This window comes from Mycteria americana, chromosome 2 (genome assembly GCF_035582795.1).
Source record: "Mycteria americana isolate JAX WOST 10 ecotype Jacksonville Zoo and Gardens chromosome 2, USCA_MyAme_1.0, whole genome shotgun sequence".
NCBI lineage: Eukaryota > Metazoa > Chordata > Aves > Ciconiiformes > Ciconiidae > Mycteria > Mycteria americana.
Window position 1 is genome coordinate 11,150,934 of NC_134366.1, and position 18,728 is coordinate 11,169,661.

The 18,728-nt window shown below is 38.2% G+C and overlaps 1 protein-coding gene across 1 annotated transcript in view; it reads right to left on the minus strand.

The window, feature by feature from the left end:
• Positions 1 to 18,728, minus strand: part of PTPRN2 (protein tyrosine phosphatase receptor type N2) — a 679,248-nt gene that overhangs the window by 403,093 nt on the left and 257,427 nt on the right. The window contains 3 exon segments of the mRNA XM_075495417.1: positions 1,208 to 1,248; positions 2,606 to 2,860; positions 10,327 to 10,798. Of these exon segments, the coding sequence (XP_075351532.1) occupies positions 1,208 to 1,248; positions 2,606 to 2,860; positions 10,327 to 10,798 (768 nt within the window).

Sequence of the window (18,728 nt, forward strand, 5' to 3'; positions counted from 1 at the left end):
TAAGCAAATGAGCAAAAGTCAAAACACATGCCTGGAACAATTCGTTAGCTAGTTTCCTTATATAAGTTTATTGCAGCCAAGCATTTGGGAAGAAATGATGGCTAGCGGGCACTTTGTGCTCTGTGTCACAATATATTCTTTTCTATCACATCCCCTGTTCAAACTGTCACTGAGAAATCTATACATGGGATGCTGTATAAGTCTATTGTGAATGCAGTGCTTCATTCCTTGAAGAATTTCATGTGGGTGGTTAAAGCTCCTGCCACATTGTCCACTTGTGTGTTTTCCTTGCCTGGTAGAAGAGCAGCGAATAAAGCGATTTTATTGTGATCACAAGAGGGTTTGCCCATTTATGAGGCTTGCAGTGTTAGCTTGTGATGGAGGATATAGGAGGAGAAGTTTCATGGTAGTTTTTAAAAATAATTCTTTGAGATTTTTCTGCTCCATGCAACCCAGAAAAAGAAAGGTGAATATACCTCAAAAATGGCTGAATATTGGACATAAATCTATAGGATATGATTCAAAGGTCATGAGGAATATTGTAAAAGTAATCTGGATTAAAATCCCAAATTATATGTTACCACCTAGGGTACGAGATATAATGCCTAGAGCTTTTGAAATACTTCTGATATCCAGCAATTTGGAAGAATTAATGGTAAAGTGAAAAACTGAAGAATGACACATCCCATGAAAGTAGAGGGAATTTTGAACCCTCCCACAAACACATGCCCTCAGAGGGAATATGTTTACTCATCTGCTTCTGAAAACCAGAGAGATTCTGAGCACGGTTGCTTACATTCCCCATAACTAAGACCCAAAGGACACGTGAAACAAGGGTGTTTTCAAGAACACCTCAATACTCAAAATTTACTAACCTGAGGAAAAGCCTGAATTTGTCTGAACTTTGGGATCTGTTCTGAATGAAATTACTATTTCATTGAAATAGTCTATTTACAAATGAAATAAAGGCAAAACAAGACTTGGTTTTGGTTTTTTGAACTGCAAAACTCATTTTGGCTAAGGTTTAAATAAATGTTAATTGAATATTTCAATGCATCAACAGTATGCCTGTCGTGATACTGAACTATATCCACGCAAGACACAAAACAAGTCTTATGTTTCAGAAGTGTGTTTGTGACCTTCACTGCATATAAACCTGATATTCAGAGATGGAATATTTGTTTTGTTAAAATTACTGGTACTCTACCTCTTTATCAGTTCTCGCACTTGCTTCATGCACTCCATTGTCTGTAGGATATGAAAAGCACGAATACAGAGTTATGAAGGGAAAACATCATATATGAAACAAACACTGCTTATAGGTTACTTTGTAGTGGTGGTCTTTTAATGTAATTTAAACATTAAGACATCAAAGCTGAAAAGGCAGAGTAAAGAGCACTGTATAATTGAGTATTGTTATTCTAACCCCACTTCAATAGCAAATTAATGTAAGATCAATAGACAGAGTACTTCAAGAGCCAATGTAGTAGTGTTATTTTGCTAATTAAGTGTCCAATCTTCATATCAGTTTATCAATATCTAAGAAAAAACCCAATAAAATGGCTCTAGCTAGCTGAATGGAAATTTACATTAAAGAAAAAGGAAACTTATGCATCCCTTATACATATTTTGGTGCAAGAAGACAACTTATTTCAAAAGATATCATCTACCAAAAAACATGTTACAGTTTAACTACAGTGATGATATGCAGTCACATCATTAACCTCAGTCAAATAATGCTGGCTTTTTGGTTTATGAACTGAGTCTTATTCATCTCTCCCAGCATGATCCAGGACAAACCCCCAAGTCTGCTCATTTTAATCTACAAAAAGAATTGGCAATTAAAATAACCAGTATATCCCTAACTATTAAGGATTTCAATATATCACCATGAAAAAAGACAGTAAGTTAAAATCCCTGTTTATCACTTATAGCATATGGTTTTGGTGTCCTAGACATCATAACATTCCTAAAATAGAGAATGGGTAAGTGGTAACTTATGTCCCACTGTGGTATCAAGTCATTAATGGCAATTACTGTAGCTCCTGAACCTGCATCACCAGGAAAATATGTGTCCAGACAGAAGCACATAACAATAATAACTCTTTTATTTCCCTAAGCAGGAAAGAGAATGAGTAGTTTTCTACCTGTACCTGTCTAAGACTTTCTTCTGCAAGTAATTGTGGTACATTAAAGAACAATTATCTGTAAAACACAATTTTCTTCCCCACATATTTCGAAATACATTCTGGAATATAATCATTTTTCATTATCATTTTGCTTAAACATCTTATTTTCAAGAAAGGGAAATTAGACCACACAGCATAAAGCAATTTGTATTTCAATATAATTGGGTGTGTAGGTTTATCTTGTTTGTGAAGCTTGAAGACCAAGTGTTCACAAAAAGATGCATTTTCGATAAATAAAGTATCTGCTGTAAAAAGAAAACAACAAAGCTAAAATTGTGCAACCTTCAGGGAAAAATAAAGAAAATTTCCCTCCCATGCACTTAAAACTGGTTAAAAAAAGTCTAGCACTATTGTGAAACAATAAAGGAAAATTAGGGTAGCTATATTTTGCTGTACTTAACTCTTAGAACTAATACCTGGTATGTTAACACTGCTTTCCATTAATCCAGTCTGAATCTCTGCCCTTCCTTGAGCACCTCCTTTTTTTATTTCTGCTTCTGTTTTGTCTTCTCTAGTTTTTCCAGCACCCTCCTCCATTTCTTCCTGAATGCCAACTGTTTGAATTGCATTGGCGATAGTATCAGCGATCTCATCCAGTTCTGTTGAGCTGAGATTCTCCACATTCACCTGGTGTTTCTCTAGGTCCTTCAATACATCTTTAATAAGTGTCTCTGGATCACAAAACAACATAAGCACAAGATTTAGCTGCATACAGATTTAGCTTGTATCAGTAAGTATCTTTCATGTTTCCTAAAAGATAGCTTTTCCTTCATGGAGAGCATCTGTTTTCCAAAAGACTGCATAGATATTCATGCTGCCATCTTTAGAGAAAACACAGTATTATAAATGGATGTCAGAGTTTATGACAAGGTGAATCTGTGCCAGGCACTGGGGGATGTATGCCACCATAACCCGGCAAGTTGTCCCAGAGAGAGGGGTATAAAATTGTCACTTTCTTTACAAGAAGAGCATTGTTACCTAGTCTAAACCAACTCAAAATACTGAAGACAAGTGTTAAGGTAGCTTAACTTTTTTTAGCTGCACTAAGATAGCACAAACAACACTACTGTTTATTAAAGATCAGGTTTCTTCGGTGATTTGCTTTTTGCAAGGTAAATAGCTATACAGAGTTCTGGAAAAAAAGAGTCATTTTGTCTTTCAATCAAAAAACTCCTCTTCAATTAGAAGTGGATATGGATATATGTCCATTACATACATAGATAAGTAATGGACAAACCTTCTAAATTGCATTAATTTCTCTTGGAAAATATATATTTTGTCAAAAGTGAACTTTACTGTTTTGGTTTGTCAGCTATGAATGTTATATCAGGTATATTGAGGAAAGAAATGTTAAGATGACATTCCAGGCCAGGAAAAGCACATGGACTTATATTTAGGAGGGGAAAAATAAAAAAAAAGAGCAAAACAACCCTGAAAAAAGTTTTGAAGATGAGGAAATGCAAGGACAATGGATATAAAGGTGAGTTAGAAGATGTAGCATAACAGCTCTTCAGGGAAGGTACTTTTCTGACTGCATATATCCTTCAGTACCACTCTGTATAACTCTGCAAAACTCAGCCTGATGTCCCTTGGAGTAGGGACACTAAATGTAGGGCTTACTCTAGCATACCAAAACCATTTTCAGTCATGCCTCTGTTCTGCTTATTCATGCTGATCAGGAATTTAGCATACGTATGTATACGCATGCAAGCAAGAAAACTCTTTCACATAGGTAGTATTGTGTAAGAAGAGGAAGATATGGACTGCTTCTAAATCTCTGTTGAATGTATGACTCTATATATAAGCAGTTTGAAGGCAACATCCAACCTTTTTTCTTATAGTAACATCCTCCCTGTTAAGCCCTGTGGTTGGACACGTTCATCGTCATCTGTAAACGAGACTTTGGGACCATGCTGTCAGCTTTCAGGCTTACATAAAGGTGAATTAAAAAGTAGGTGTGCAAAGGGGAAAACACTACTAGCAAAAGGGCTAAAGAGAAGGTTTTGCTTCTCACAGCAAAGGAGGACGAAGTAGTAAGAAACTAGGAAAGAAGAAAAAGTCGTTAGAGACTGTTCTGCCCCAGGGAAGAGGCAGCAGAACATCTGTGATTTTGCAGGGAGACAAGAATGAAGGATTATTTGTCATTGCGAAAAGAGGCCGAGACCTTGGACACGTCTGTCATTTTTGGGACCCCACAGTGTTAGCTGAAGAGGTTAGAGCCTGCAGCTGACCATCAGCTTCTCAATGCTGTCTCAGGGCAGAGATTAATTTCTTCCAACCTGCCTCATAATTCACCAACTAAACTAATGCTGTTTTTGCTAAACTAATTCGTGAGTATAAACCAAGATAACTTAAGCAGTTTAAACAGTAGGTTTAATGTGAGTCAAAGAGGCTTTTGACACATGGGGAAGATGGTTCTTTGATGTACTTTCTTTTCCAGGTTAAAAGGACGCATCTTTCCAATAATCCACCATGATGATATTAAAAAATTCTACTGATTTCATTATAAAATTCAGCTGAGGTTGTATCTGTGAACTTTTGAAATTTACTTACAAAAGCATAAACACACCTAAGTGCAACTGTCAATAAAAAAGATAGGTTAAATCTATGATGCTGCTTCAAACTGTGGCCACCAACGAAGATTATGGTACCATACTGAAATAGCAGAGTGCTTTGGACAGGGAAGCAAGTGTTCAGTAACTATTGTCAAAGACTTAATCTCATGACCTATGCCAAACTCTCTGGACCAAGATATTTGGAGGGAGCAAAATTAGGACTGAAGTTTGATGGAAGCTGAGTAACACTTCACAGAAAATGTTGAATCCTTTCCTTTCCACATTTCAATGTATTGTATCCATCCCCTGTTATGAATTTAATAATGTAGTAAAAACATAATGACCAAATGCTTTTGTTTAGGAAGGTAATCTACAAGAGCAAATTGATTCAAACTGCAATAAAAGTTTTCAGTAGACTTGATAAAACTGAGTTCAAGAAATTTTTTCAAGAAGCACAACAGCTACCTGGAAGATGGCCATTAGGAGATGTTACACATAGCAGCAATGCAGGAAATTAAGCTGTAGGAAATACCAGCACTGCCAGATTACCGCAGAAGGTATCATTTCTGTTCTTATGTTTTATAGAACTATCAGACAATAACCTGACAGAAAAACCTAAATTATTGCAGCAGAGCTAATAAAGTCAGCAAAGAAAAGACAGAATATATGTCAGTTCCAAATCAAAACTGAAACTTTTCAACTAAGTGTATAAAGACACGTTCCAAGGCGCATCACAATAGGAAAAAGTGTTCTTGGAACACCATTTGATTACCTGGCATGTATGCATCTACAAAACAATTAAAACTATGATGACTTCAGTGACTCTCTTTTTCAAGAGTTTTTGCCATTTATCCATTGATATGAATAACCCATGATGTGCAGCAGCTAACAAGCTATGAATGAGATTTTGAAGGTTCTTGCAATCACGTGGAATAATGTTTACAAATGTTCATAACAAATTTTAGTGCAGATGAAGAATTCACCTCTGTATTTCTAAACCCCTTGTAAATATGGAATGGTCTTAGAAAACATCTATGCCAAGAATGAAAGGTTTCTAAGTCACACAAACATCATTCATTACATTCAATTTTACGCAAAAGAAGAGAGAACATACCCAAAACAGCCAGCTGATTAGAGCCCTGAACATGAGTTTCCCACAATCCAGATGAGTTTCCTAACTATTAAATGATACTGACTGCTTTAGGATCACTCGCTCACTTTCCTACAATATTTTTGAAGCATTTTTTATTTGTTCAACTTCAGAACAGAAACCACGTTTCTTTTCCCTTGACATAGAACCCCTGCTTTCTAGCCATAACACGTTGAGAAGAATGACATTCAGTTACTATGATTTTCAAGCTGTTAGGAAACATCTTACCAAGAATTGGGATTTATGAAAAAAATTCAAAAACACATGCCTAGTAGCACTGTTTTTTCAAAATTTACACTCTCAGATTCTCAAGTTTACTCAGTGCTAATGTTACTTAGAGTCCTGAAAGTTCATCTCTTTTCTGAATACGGGACCAAGACTCTTAAAATACTTCAAAAGAGTGGTTAGTAATACTATGAAGTTTTTAGCAAAATGCATTAGGGACGTGTTTCAAGCAAATTCCAGCAAATGGAACAGCATAAAAGCGATTGCATCACTGAGTAAAAGTTGTACAAACAATGTTCATTCATTTATGATAAAAACGTTAGTTCAAATTACAGGAATTCAGCAGCAGATTCAAGTCAAAAGTAGCTCAAAATTCTGATTTGAAAAATCAGCAACCTGAGGTTTCCAAGCTGAAGGCAAGTTTTGAGCCTCAGAAAATAATTTGCATCTGCATTTGCCTGTTAATTTTTATTTAAGTTAGACACTGGCTATTACATGAGTATTTGAAGACAAATCTTAAAAGAGAATTATATTTCAGGACGCATATAATTAAAAGAGCTATATTAATGTGGCGCTACTAGATTTTTGTTTATTTCAGTTTTTTCACAGCCAGCTGGCAAGACCAACTACTGAGCTACTCAACAACATGCAGTCAATATAGACTTGTCATTTCCATTCCATTTAATTTTTCTCCAAACTGACTTTTCTTTGTATCTATTATCTTAGCCAAGCCTTCTCTCTCCCGTCCACTCCCACAGGTTCATAGTCAATAACAAAGCAGTCTCAATCTCAAACAAAATGGAAATCGGGGAACGGGGTGGGGAACCACATGAGAAAATGAGTGGTCACAGGCCCTACTCTAGATAACGGGCTCACTGCAGGTCCTCCTGGCTCATTAAATAAACCCGTTATAGAGGAGCCTCCTGCTCCTCTGATGCTGCTATTCCTGCCCTGGTCAATGCCACCTTGACACAGTTCATCAAATGAACTCCTAAATACAGACTTGTGTCAACGTCAGTAAAACTTAGCCATTATATGCTACCTTTACTGAACAACTACAAGTGTGATTTAAAATGTCAAGGACCAAAGGCGATAACCCCAGCTAGCAAGTATGAGGGGCATCATGTGTTCAGTATAGCAGCAGGAACAGCCATTGAAATGTCTGTAACAGCCTGGTGAAATGGAGGTCTACATAAAGAATCTTGCTGGCTTCATGAGGTTATGGATATGATGTTAATACATGTCCATGCTAAATACAGATGTTTCCACCTCTTATTATGGCACTTGTCCATGTTTGTATATCATTTGCATACTGTTGGATAAGGCTGATACACAAATAACTATCAGTGTCTCTATTTACAAACACCTTTGGGTAATTTAAAGCAATTATTATGAACTTATTAAAATCAGAAAATATTGTTGGAGAAAGACCAAAGAGCAGATGGATACTGCAATGGCACATCACTTAAGCAGCACATGTACTCGAACTTGTATCTGCGCACAGCCTTTATACTCTCCCACTGACCCCTTCTAGACAGAATCGGCAGTGCTCAGCCATGTTTCACAGGGCTTGTAATGCAAACCAGATTTCTTCCTTAGCTCCAGCTTCCGAACCGAAGAAGGCAAGTTGCCTTTCATAGCTGCCTTGGAACCATGATCACAGTAAAGGCACATATATCTTAGATGATATAATTTTTAATATCAGCTTCACCAATAGAATTCCCCTAGTAGGTAACAATAGCAGCTTAGCAAGGGAAAACAGCTTTTTATTGTACAGTATATAAATTGTGCTCCATACTCTGTTGACACAACTGCCAAAGCCAGCTTGCCTTGGTATGGCAGCAGTAACTTTGCTAGCAGTCCTACAGGCTGGTCTGTCTTCTTCTACCCCATCACCCTACTGACCACATATTAGCTATCCTCAGCAGCTCAGCGCCATACAGATTGGTGACCACAGCTTTGCAAGACAGAGGATGTTCAAAAATATCTTTGCTCTATAAACATGGAAATTCATTATTTTTTGAAAAAAGATATCTGAATTACTAATTTTGTGACCTTTCCAAAGCACCGGAGAGATGTATTCTGTAATATTTAATACACCAAAAATGAGTAGACTAGAACAAATCACTTAAAACTGAGCCAAATTCTAAATATGGCTGGTGAAGAAGACAGATTAACAATTCCGCTATTGCACAGTGACTACAAAGGCAGTACCCACACACATCATGCTACTCCTAGAGGTAATAGTTTCCAAATCTGATAGGAAAATAGCTCCACATTTCCTTCTCTTGTATTTCTCCTTCAGGGTGCCTTGTTAGCTAATTTACCTGCCACTGTTTTGCAGCAATTCTCAGTGCTGATCTGCTCAGTACCTTCTGGATTGTTATCCCAGTCAAGTTCCTTTGGATAATCCTGTATCAGATGCAGCAGAGAACTGAGCTCGTGACTGCACCCCACGCTTTCCAGGTTTTGAACAGTTTTGTGGTTTAGAGAGTGCAAGAGAGAAACAACCCGCAAGCGTACAAAAAACCTGAAGCACCAGAGAGATTGGAGAAAGGTTAAAGAAGAAAGAGATGGTGCGGTCAGCCTGGCAAATCTGAATCCAAACCATCATCACTCCAATGGAGAGCACTTTAAACAATGAATACACTGGGGTCTGTCCTCACCACTTCCTTATGAGACTATTTTGTGGCTCAAAAATACAAAGGAAACCATATTATTTCCTACTCAAACGATTCATAATTTTATGTCTTGCAACATTTAAAAGCTAATGCAATGGAAGAAGTTCCTACAGGGCACATTATGTATGTGAAGTCAAAGTAGTACAACGCAATGAATTGTGAAACATGTTATTCCCTCTAAGTGTTAAGCGTTTTTTTCCCAGTTGGCTCCTACTAGGAAAGGTGAAGTGGAACAGCTGGAGGATAATGAAACCAGCATGTGCCTAGTTTGTTTTGAGTCTAGCAACAAAATTGTCTAACCTGTGCAGGAGACTTACAGTGCCACCTGGATTTGATTTTACATTATAGTTCGTTCCTTGAAACCTATTATCTCTGGGCACCATACCAAGAATTCTTTCACTTCTGAGCATCCTTTAGATTGCAAGCATTATCTTTCCTCTGCTGCAACTTTGACATTTCTGTGTGTTCTGTTTTTAAAAAAAATAAAACAAAACAAACAAAACAAATCAAAGAACATTAAACTTTATGGATAATAATAACTACAGAAGGGATTCAAATGAACCCTCTTCCATTTCACCAAAATCCATCGGGATAGTGGTGACTACATTGTAACAGACGTAACTGCTTGGCAATGGCTGAGGATCAATTCTTTCATTTTTCAGGCATTCTGAACCTGGAATAACATCAATAGTCAGGTTAGTTTAGAGAAACAACAAAGTGAATGAGAATTATTTTTTAAACTCTACCTGATCCCCAGCCATGACGTGAAGACCCATCTTGTCTTACAAAGCAGCACTTAAAATGTATCACAGTATCCCGTGAGATGTTACACTCCATCTTCATTTAAATATTTGTCAAGCTATCACATACAAAAGAAATCAGGATCTGGTCATAGTTAAGCAGCGTTAGCAAAAAAAGATGAAAATCCAGCAAATGGGTTGTTTGTTATAGAATGTCCAGCCAAAGGCAGGTGTAACCCCACCTTCTTGTATTGCTCTGTGTCCACCTATCCACATAATTGACAGACTCCTCCCCTCTCTGTGTTCTGTGTCAGAATTTATCTCAGTGTTAATTTCTGTGTCTAATTTTGAATTTTACCCATGGCCTTGGAATTTCTAGTTAAATAGAGAGAAATGGAACAAACCCAGGTATTTCTATATTACCTATATATAGTGTGGGATGCATGCATAAAAACAGATTTGACAGCAAAGATATACCCATAATTACATGTTGTTTGTAAAATGCTTTGAAAATATAACAAGTTACATAAATGCTACGTCTTACTGAGTGCCATATATTTCTGCATGCATATGGAAGGTGGGCTGAAGAATGTGGGTAGATGTTTGCAGCGAAAGAGTAGTTAGAATGGTGAACATTATTATAGTAAGTATCATGGTAGATATAAATATGCCAATAGCAGGGGATACAGCAGAATGTCTGATTTTTTTTTTTCTTGTTTCTCAAAAATGCTCAGTGAACATGAGGGAAACTTCAGATAAGTTAAAATAAGTAAATATCAACTTTACCATCCACTACACTCAGAGGGTCCTTTGGATCGTCCTGGGAAGCAGATTGATGATTCAGCATTTCAGGGGTTGGCCCCAGCACTCCAGATGCAGGTCTTGGCTGGAACAGCTTCATTTTTAAATCTTCTGCTTTTCCTTTGGCAAAAGTTCCATCAAAAGGACTGACTTGCGAAGAGTAGACTCTATCAGCATAAGTGTGAGATCCTTTAGTCCTGCTGTGAGAGTTTTTATCATTGCTTTGTGCTGACAAGTTCTGAGTGATGTACGTATGCAGTGCAGCCAGCAGAGTCTTCTGGTCAAGCCCCATTTGTGACTCTGGCGAGAACTTGTCTGGCTGAGGCTGGCTGAAGGTCCTCCCACGGAGATTTTCAGCGTGCTGTTGATGGGATGTTGATGCATGGGCCGAAGGAGGTGCTCTTTCATTGGGTTTTTGCATCATGTAGTACCTGATAGGATCATTATAGATGTAGCTCTAGAGAGAGTAGAAGGTGGAAGAAAGGACTGGGTCATTATTGCTTTGTAATTTTTGTTATGCAGGAATCACAGGCATAACCCCTAGTGTTTACCAATCAGGAAAACAATAATTAGAATCCGTAATGCATAGGTAGACTGCAAAACTCAAACTGGTAAATTTGCTTTAAAGAAGCACTATCACTTTAGTACAAATTTTGTGAAACAGTTTATCAGTTTATTAAAAGGAAAGAGAAAGAAATTAGAGAGAGAATGATAAAATCCAAACTTGATGTTAACTATGTATGCACTATTTGTATTCAGTTGGACGAAGAAAATTAAGTAAAGCCGCTTTCCCTCTGTTTTTTACTAGACTTCTAAGAATAACTTTGGTTTTTTCAGGTTACTTACCAAAAACTGGCAAGTCAAAACAAAAATGACAGTTTTTAAAGAACACTGAGAAAACAAACAATTCTTTTGTATATATAAAACACTTTTTTTAATTTAACTAATCAAAGATTTCATTAATCTTTTATTTTTTTCACTAAATTAAATCTCTAATAAATACATCCTTTGACAGTATAAAGAAATGCACAAACAGCCAATAAATTGGTTTTGAATTCCTTGATTATTTTTAAGTAAAACAACTCAGCAAATTAAACAAGAATGTATAAAATGTTTAAATAGTGCTAAAACCGTGTTTTCATTGAAAAACTGCTCGGGAAAAAAGTGGAAAATTTGGCTGGCACTAGGTTTTCTATTTTTAGTTTCGGATTTTCAAGAATGCATCAATTGGGAATCTAGCATTGCAAGATAACACCTGTTTTCATTGACCTTTTTTTCTTTTGATGATGAAATTTAGTTTTGAGGAAAAATTCTAAATTCCCCTTAAGTACTTTAAACCTTTTTCCAGCACATAAAAAAATGAACTCATTAATAAGTATTACATTTACTATAATTTAATCCTTGAGACATTTTTTGTTATGATCACAACCTGAAGGCAGGATTTTTTGTTTTTAACAAACTGCTTCCACCCTCCCAAATCATTTGAAAAAGACCTTTTCCTTCACTCCCTGCTAAATACAAATTTGAACTGAGAGATTTACTTCTATTCAGAATTACTCCAATTAGATGCTTTGTTTATAATTCCTTCAGGACACTTTGCTGAAGTTGCAGCACGTGCTGTATGTATGTTGAAGAACGGGTCCTGCTTCTCAGCTGTGGTTTCTTGGTTAAACTGTCATACAAACTACATTACAACGTGGGAAGCTTAGGACAGGGAATATTTCAGCTCTCACTGCTATGAATTGTAGTGGATCACTACTGTCCCTGTGCACTGAGAGCAGAACGGTTTAGGACAGAAAGAGCTGCAAAATATATCCAGAGTGCAGAGACTATACACCCCAGAGGAGAGCAATTAGTATAATTCAGCCAGAAAAATCATTATATACATATTTCCTAATGGACTTTGTAAAGACAAAATAAGTAAGGCTGATAAGCTATTCTAGAGGTGAATAAAAACTTTTAGATTTCATCTAGTTCTTTATTTATGGACAATAATTTTGCTCTCCATCTGAACAATTTTATTTCTTCTGATAACAGTCAGTTGACTTTACAATAATTTTGCTCTCCATCTGAACAATTTTATTTCTTCTGATAACAGTCAGTTGATTTTATAATATATATTCATAACCCTTGCTTTCCAAGAGTGTTATCCTCCCCCTGAGAAATGATTGAAGAGGTTCATTCCATGATTCCATATCATGATTTGTAGATTTATGGCTTATGCAACTTTATTGCAGAAAAAAAGGCACTTTGGCTTCTTTGGTTTGTGATCCTCCAACACAAGGCATTTGACTTCTGCAGGTGGTCTTTAACATAGAAAAGTGTTTTGTTAATGCCAAGAAATTGGGCTAGAGTAAGACAGTGTCAAAGAATACAGAGCTAGAGATCAAGCAGCTTTGTGTATGAAATACTTTAATGTCCCCTGGGAACTCTATCAAACAACAGCAATGCAGCTCCGGTTCAGCGCACCAGCTGCAGGGTATGCACTGCTCTGATCAACACCAAGAGGGGAGCCAGTTGTCAAAATAAAAGTTGAACACTGTTTACATACTTAATAGCAAATCCTAGATGTGAAAAACTACTAATCGTGTGTATTTACCTCTCAGTTTCAACGGGTCTTTGCATGGGGTAAACTCTTTAATGATACTCACTCCCTAGAAGGAACTGCAGAGGATGACACAAAACAGTCCCAAACACACCAAGCAGTTTACAGAGAATTCACGTAAACTGCTGTCTGCCTTTCCCACCCCTGTGCTCCCTACCTCCCCACCTTTTGGAGGACCTTCTGGGGACAAGGGAAGGAAGAACAGGGAAAGGGAGAAACATGACAGGGGGAAGAGGACAGTCCCCGTTCAGCCATGGAAAGACATTAAATCAGCTCAATCCAGCTTGTGTAACTATACCCTAATTTGGATCTCTGTCCTATATCCAACTGCCTCTTTTGACTCTAAAGCTTTACTAATAAATCGAGCCTTAGGGGGAGCAAAACTGCTAGACGCTCTCAAACCACTTGTGAAAGCTCAGGGTCAGGAGATGTGGGCTGGCTTTTGATGAGCTATTTAACAAGTCCAAATATCCTTTCACATTAACAGATCTGTGATTTCCTGCTCTTGCAGACAAGCAGCACGTCAAGAAATAAAACACAACAAAAACTCCAAGTGATTGTAAACAAATGGGATATAAGTGCGTGCCAGTCCTGGGCTCAGAGCTGCCTGCACCTCTATCAAGAAGGGGCAGCATCTCAGCAGCTTGACAGGTCACACTTCGGGTAGTAAGGGATGAAATATTAAAAGTTCTAATTAAAGTAGAGCACCAAGAGCTCAGCTGTCTTCACAGTGCACTCAGATACCACCTCATCAGATGTAGCTTAGTCTGATTTAACTAAAGGGATCTCACAGCTGTATGGCATAGCAATCCTCAACTTGGATGAGAAAAAATCCCCTTCCTCAGCCCTCCCACCTCATCTCAAACAAAACACAGCACCAAAAATATATGTGCCAGGTGAAATATGCAAGATTAAATCCAAGTAAAATTGCAGCACAGATAAATACAACCCTAGACTATGGGTTTGTACTAAGTGGCATGGGAAAAAAACATATTTTTTACAGAAAAAGATAGGAGAAAAATATCTGTTATATGTAGTTTAGAATCCAGTGACAATTTACATCTTAAGTTATTAATAACAGTTGCAGAGTACTGTGATAATCTTATTTGAAGTCTTTTTGAAATCTAACCTCCTGAACATGGACATTGCTAGTTTGACTTACTTCAAAGTCAAATGGCATAATCAATGGTCAGTGAAAAGAAGAATCTGTAAATTCCTTTGTTGGTGCCTTTGGAGAAGCTGCTAACATTATGGAGAAGCAGAGGAAAACAGGGAGCAGGAAAAATTTAAAAAGAAATTTAATTTCTACACTGATTAAACTGCATTTATATAAAGTACTGCCAGTAATTGCAAAAAGAAAGGACAAACATTAAATGCTATGTACGGGACTAAGAAGGAATACTCTAGTTACTATATAACTGGTTTATACTGAATAGGGTTAGAATACAAATCCCTATTGCTATCAGGAATCATATTTTTTTAATAGATAAGATACTGTTGAATTCTCTCATGTCACTGATACAGCATCTTTAAAAAGTACTCTGAATTGCTAAAAAACTCAGTTTAAAAAAATCTTTTCTCCATCTGCACAAGATTTTCCTCTTCCTCACCACCTTTCAAATAAGCTATCTCAATAATTCACACATTATCAAAAAACCCCACACACTAACCTTTCTGAAGATGGAATTGTTAGGGCAATGTCTTGTATGGTTTAGGTATGTAAGTAACTGACATTTTCTGCGTGAAAGTTCACAGAAGGGCACATTAAATTACACCCTGCAGATGTGCTGTACAAAAGTCTATAGACTACACATTTTCTTCAAACAAAAAAAAATTAAAAACGGGGCAGGATTAGATACATACAACCCAAGGCACAGATAAATGCTGTTCAGTTTATCCACTAAGAGATAGATTGATTTGAATATTTCGCCCCAGTGCAGAAAGAATGGAATTAAATTCATGACAAAATACTTCCTTTCTTGAGGATACATTTGCTAAATCTTGAAGACATACAGAGCTAACAAAAAATCCCTTAGGAATGCATAAAGAAGAAATCTTCCTCCCTCAATTTCATTTAGCTTTTTCTGTTTGATGCATTTTCAGATATTAACTAATGTTTGCTACCGCCTAAATTTGGTTGGACCATGATTCCACCTACAATACTTAATTTCCTGTGCCCATCTGAGACAATGGTGGTATGCTCTCTAAAATTAGAAAAGAAAAACACACCAAACACTGGAACCAGGCCCTCCCTCGCCAATGGTGGGATAACAGAAAAGTTTCCAAAGGCTACGAAAAATGAAATGACCTCATACTTTAACTCACTGTGTGGAGTGAAAGAAGTTTAGCTTTTTCTACCAGAAGCACTCTAGATACTTTGCGAACGACACACACTTGCCTCGTGTAAACTCACTACATGGGAAATACCATGTACTCACGTGAACCCCTAACTAAGCAGGAGCACAAGTGGCACTGCCTGATTGCTAGATCGGAGTGCGGGCTGTGAATTTGTACACCTCAATTTACCTTTACCTTGAGAGAAATCCAGTCAACAATGAAACCTGAGGGCCAAATGGGTGTCGTGGAGTGCATTACAGTGCAAAAGTCCCTGGGATGGAGCTGAGTAAGCAGTACAACTGTGTCCTCAGAGCATCACGCCTAAAGTAGCCAGACCTATGCTAACAAAGCCTTAATTCTTTCAGCCTATGAGCTGCTGTTCCCATACATTGCTGCACTGTCAGGAGGATATCTTAGCAGGCTTCCAGCTAGCTTCAAACTAGCTGAAAGGGGGAAAATCCTCTTTACAAGGCTCTGTGTGCTGTAGTCACGACGTTACACACTCTGCACCAAATTCAGTGTTAGGTTTGTCCAAAAATAATAGATAAAGCCAGTGAAAGAATTCAATTTTCTGAGCAACAGTGGAGCAAAAGCCTTTTCTACCAGCTGATAATGACCTTTTCACTTACTACAGATAATGATATTATACCATGCATAAAAAACAAGAACTTGGAAGACTAATTCAGAATCCAGAAACTGGTAAAGAGACCAAACCAGTACCTCCTGCAGTGATGGGATAGCATCAGGCCACGGTCTTTTGACAGATTCACAGGCTTAAGGCAACAGGCACCATTACAGTCATCTCATCTGACCTACTATTTCACTAATAATTTTCTGTAACTATCTCCTATTTTCTTTCTGAGAATTACAACGGCTTTGAAACCATTTAAGAACTACATCAGAGAAGTAAAGATGGCAAAGATTGTTAATTAACACCCTGTAGTTTGCAGTGTCAAAAGCTTGATCAAACAAAAGGGGTCCTCAGAGTCTCCTTTGATCAAAACTAGGGATGACTTTGCTTCCTAATTCTGGTTGCGAAGCTGCAGTGTAACAGGATTGTCTGGGGTCTGACTGTATACCATTCAATAATCTGCATTGCTGTAATTTCAGATGACAGAAATTTGATTATAAGTAGCATATTCTACCACTCTTAAACAAAACAACCCTCCAAAACAAAAGAAAAAAGAGAGAGGATAAATACATTGGTTTATTTCATGTATAAGTTACTATTTAAGAAACTCCCTTTTAAGTCCCAAATGTTCCCAGACGCTCTTGGTCTCCTTTGGGATGCTCTTAGCCGCATGCCTACCCTTCAGCCTTCTCCAACAGACTCTCCTGCATAAATAATTTTTATCATGAGTTGCCATCTCTTGTACTACTGAGGAACTTGCTAGCTTTAGTCTTCATAACTAACGGCTAGTTGTTCTCTCTGTTTCTGATAAATCTCCATCCTATGGGTTAACACAAAGTTTCTAAAGTATTTCCTTTGGTGTAAAAGGAGTGCTGGATTGTCTTTCCTCAGCATTCATCATTAGCTCGCCACAAACTGAAACGTTAGTTTTACACATCGGGTTACATGATAACCTGGCTTGTCTCCACACATAAAGGAGCAGAGAAAAATGACAGATGGATGAATTCCAGTAAACGGATGAATGCCAAGGAGGCCCTGCCCCGGCTGCTCCCCAGGCCATCACAGCGAGCCATCAGCCATGATGTCCAGGAGTGCCACCCATCAGATGGGTCAATGGCAGAAGCTCTCTGGATACCCTGCAGATTGAAGGGGTTACTGCCTACAGAGGCATGGGATGCCAAGAATAGGATCTTGTTGTGCAAGGCATATTATGGGTTGTTTAGAGACAGGACCAGACAGGGAGGGATCAAGGTGGATTGGGAAACAGCTGTGGTAAACAGCAGGAAAAGGAGTAAAAGGGACCAGTAGCGTGTAAGCAGGCTGGCCAGCATACTTCTCTGACCGTGCCTTGTGTCTGATCACCATAGTCTGTCCTGTCTTCTCAATAAACTCAATTTCTAACTTTTTCTGGGTGAGAAGCTGTCCTGGTTTCGGCTGGGATAGAGTTGATTTTCTTCCCAGTAGCTGGTATAGTGCTGTGCTTTGGATTTAGTATGACAATAATGTGTTGATAACACACTGATGGTTTAGTTGTTGCTAAGCAGTGCTTACACTAGTCAAGGACTTTTCAGCTTCCCATGCTCTGCCAGGTGCACAAGAAGCTGGGAGGGGGCACAGCCGGGACAGCTGACCCCAGCTGGCCCAAGGGCTATTCCATACCATATGGCATCATGCTCAGTATAGAAACTGGGGGGAGTTGGCCGGGGGGCAGCGATCGCTGCTCGGGGACTGGCTGGGCGTCAGTCGGCGGGTAGTGAGCAATTGCATCACTTGTCTTTTTGTTTTTCCCTGGGTTTTGTTCCTCTCTCTCTCTTGTTATTTTCCTTTTCATTACAAATTGTTATTATTATTTTATTTTAATTATTAAACTGTTCTTATCTCAGCCCATGAGTTTTCTTACTTTTGCTCTGCAGATCCTCTCCCTCATCCCACCAGGAGGGGGGAGGGTGAGCGAGCGGCTGCGTGGTCCTTAGCTGCCGACTGGGGTTAAACCACGACAGAAGGTCTCTATTCCATGTGCGTGTGTGCGTGGTGATCTGAGTGCCAACAACCACAGTCAGACCGTGGGTCCTGTGGTGCCTATTGGCAGTACCTGCTCCACCTGGCTCCTGGCTTGATGTGATGACATGGAGCTGACGCACCTTCACCTCTGTCAGGCTACCAGGTTCACCAGCTCCCTAACGTTACTAACAGGAACCAAAAAGTGACAGTCAGCCCCCAGTGGATGGTAGAAATTGTGCAGCATGGCCATCAGTGCTGATAGATATACCAGGGTTTATCAGCTTCCCTTGTCTGAGAACAGTTTGCTCATATGTCAATAAGTCTGTTACTTAAGGTTTCAGTGAATGATGTTTAAACACATTTTCTGTAGGCATATGCTGGTATATTGAGCTAACTCATTATCTAAAGATGATTTACATAGAAACATGAAGATCTTCATCTGCCAAAAGTTGAGCACATTAGCACCAATTCAATATATTCATAACTCTAACATATGAATCTAGAGACTATTTTTACCCAAAGAAATGCAAGTGGACAGAGATCTGCAGGATCCATGTCTATAACATTGCTTTACAACCCCATTGAAAGCAACCAACCATTTCCTGGACAACTGCTAGAGGTAAGGTGAGTTTTTTCTTCCCTCATTAAAAAAAATTGTTGTTGCATTGTCCTGAAATGTATACACCAGCACACTCACCCAGAAGTTAGATAAAATAAGTTTAAATTTTTGTGAACTCTATTCTCTTATTTTATAAGTATGATCTAAAAATAAACATGGAATACACATTAAAAATGGTACCAGCTCCACCATCT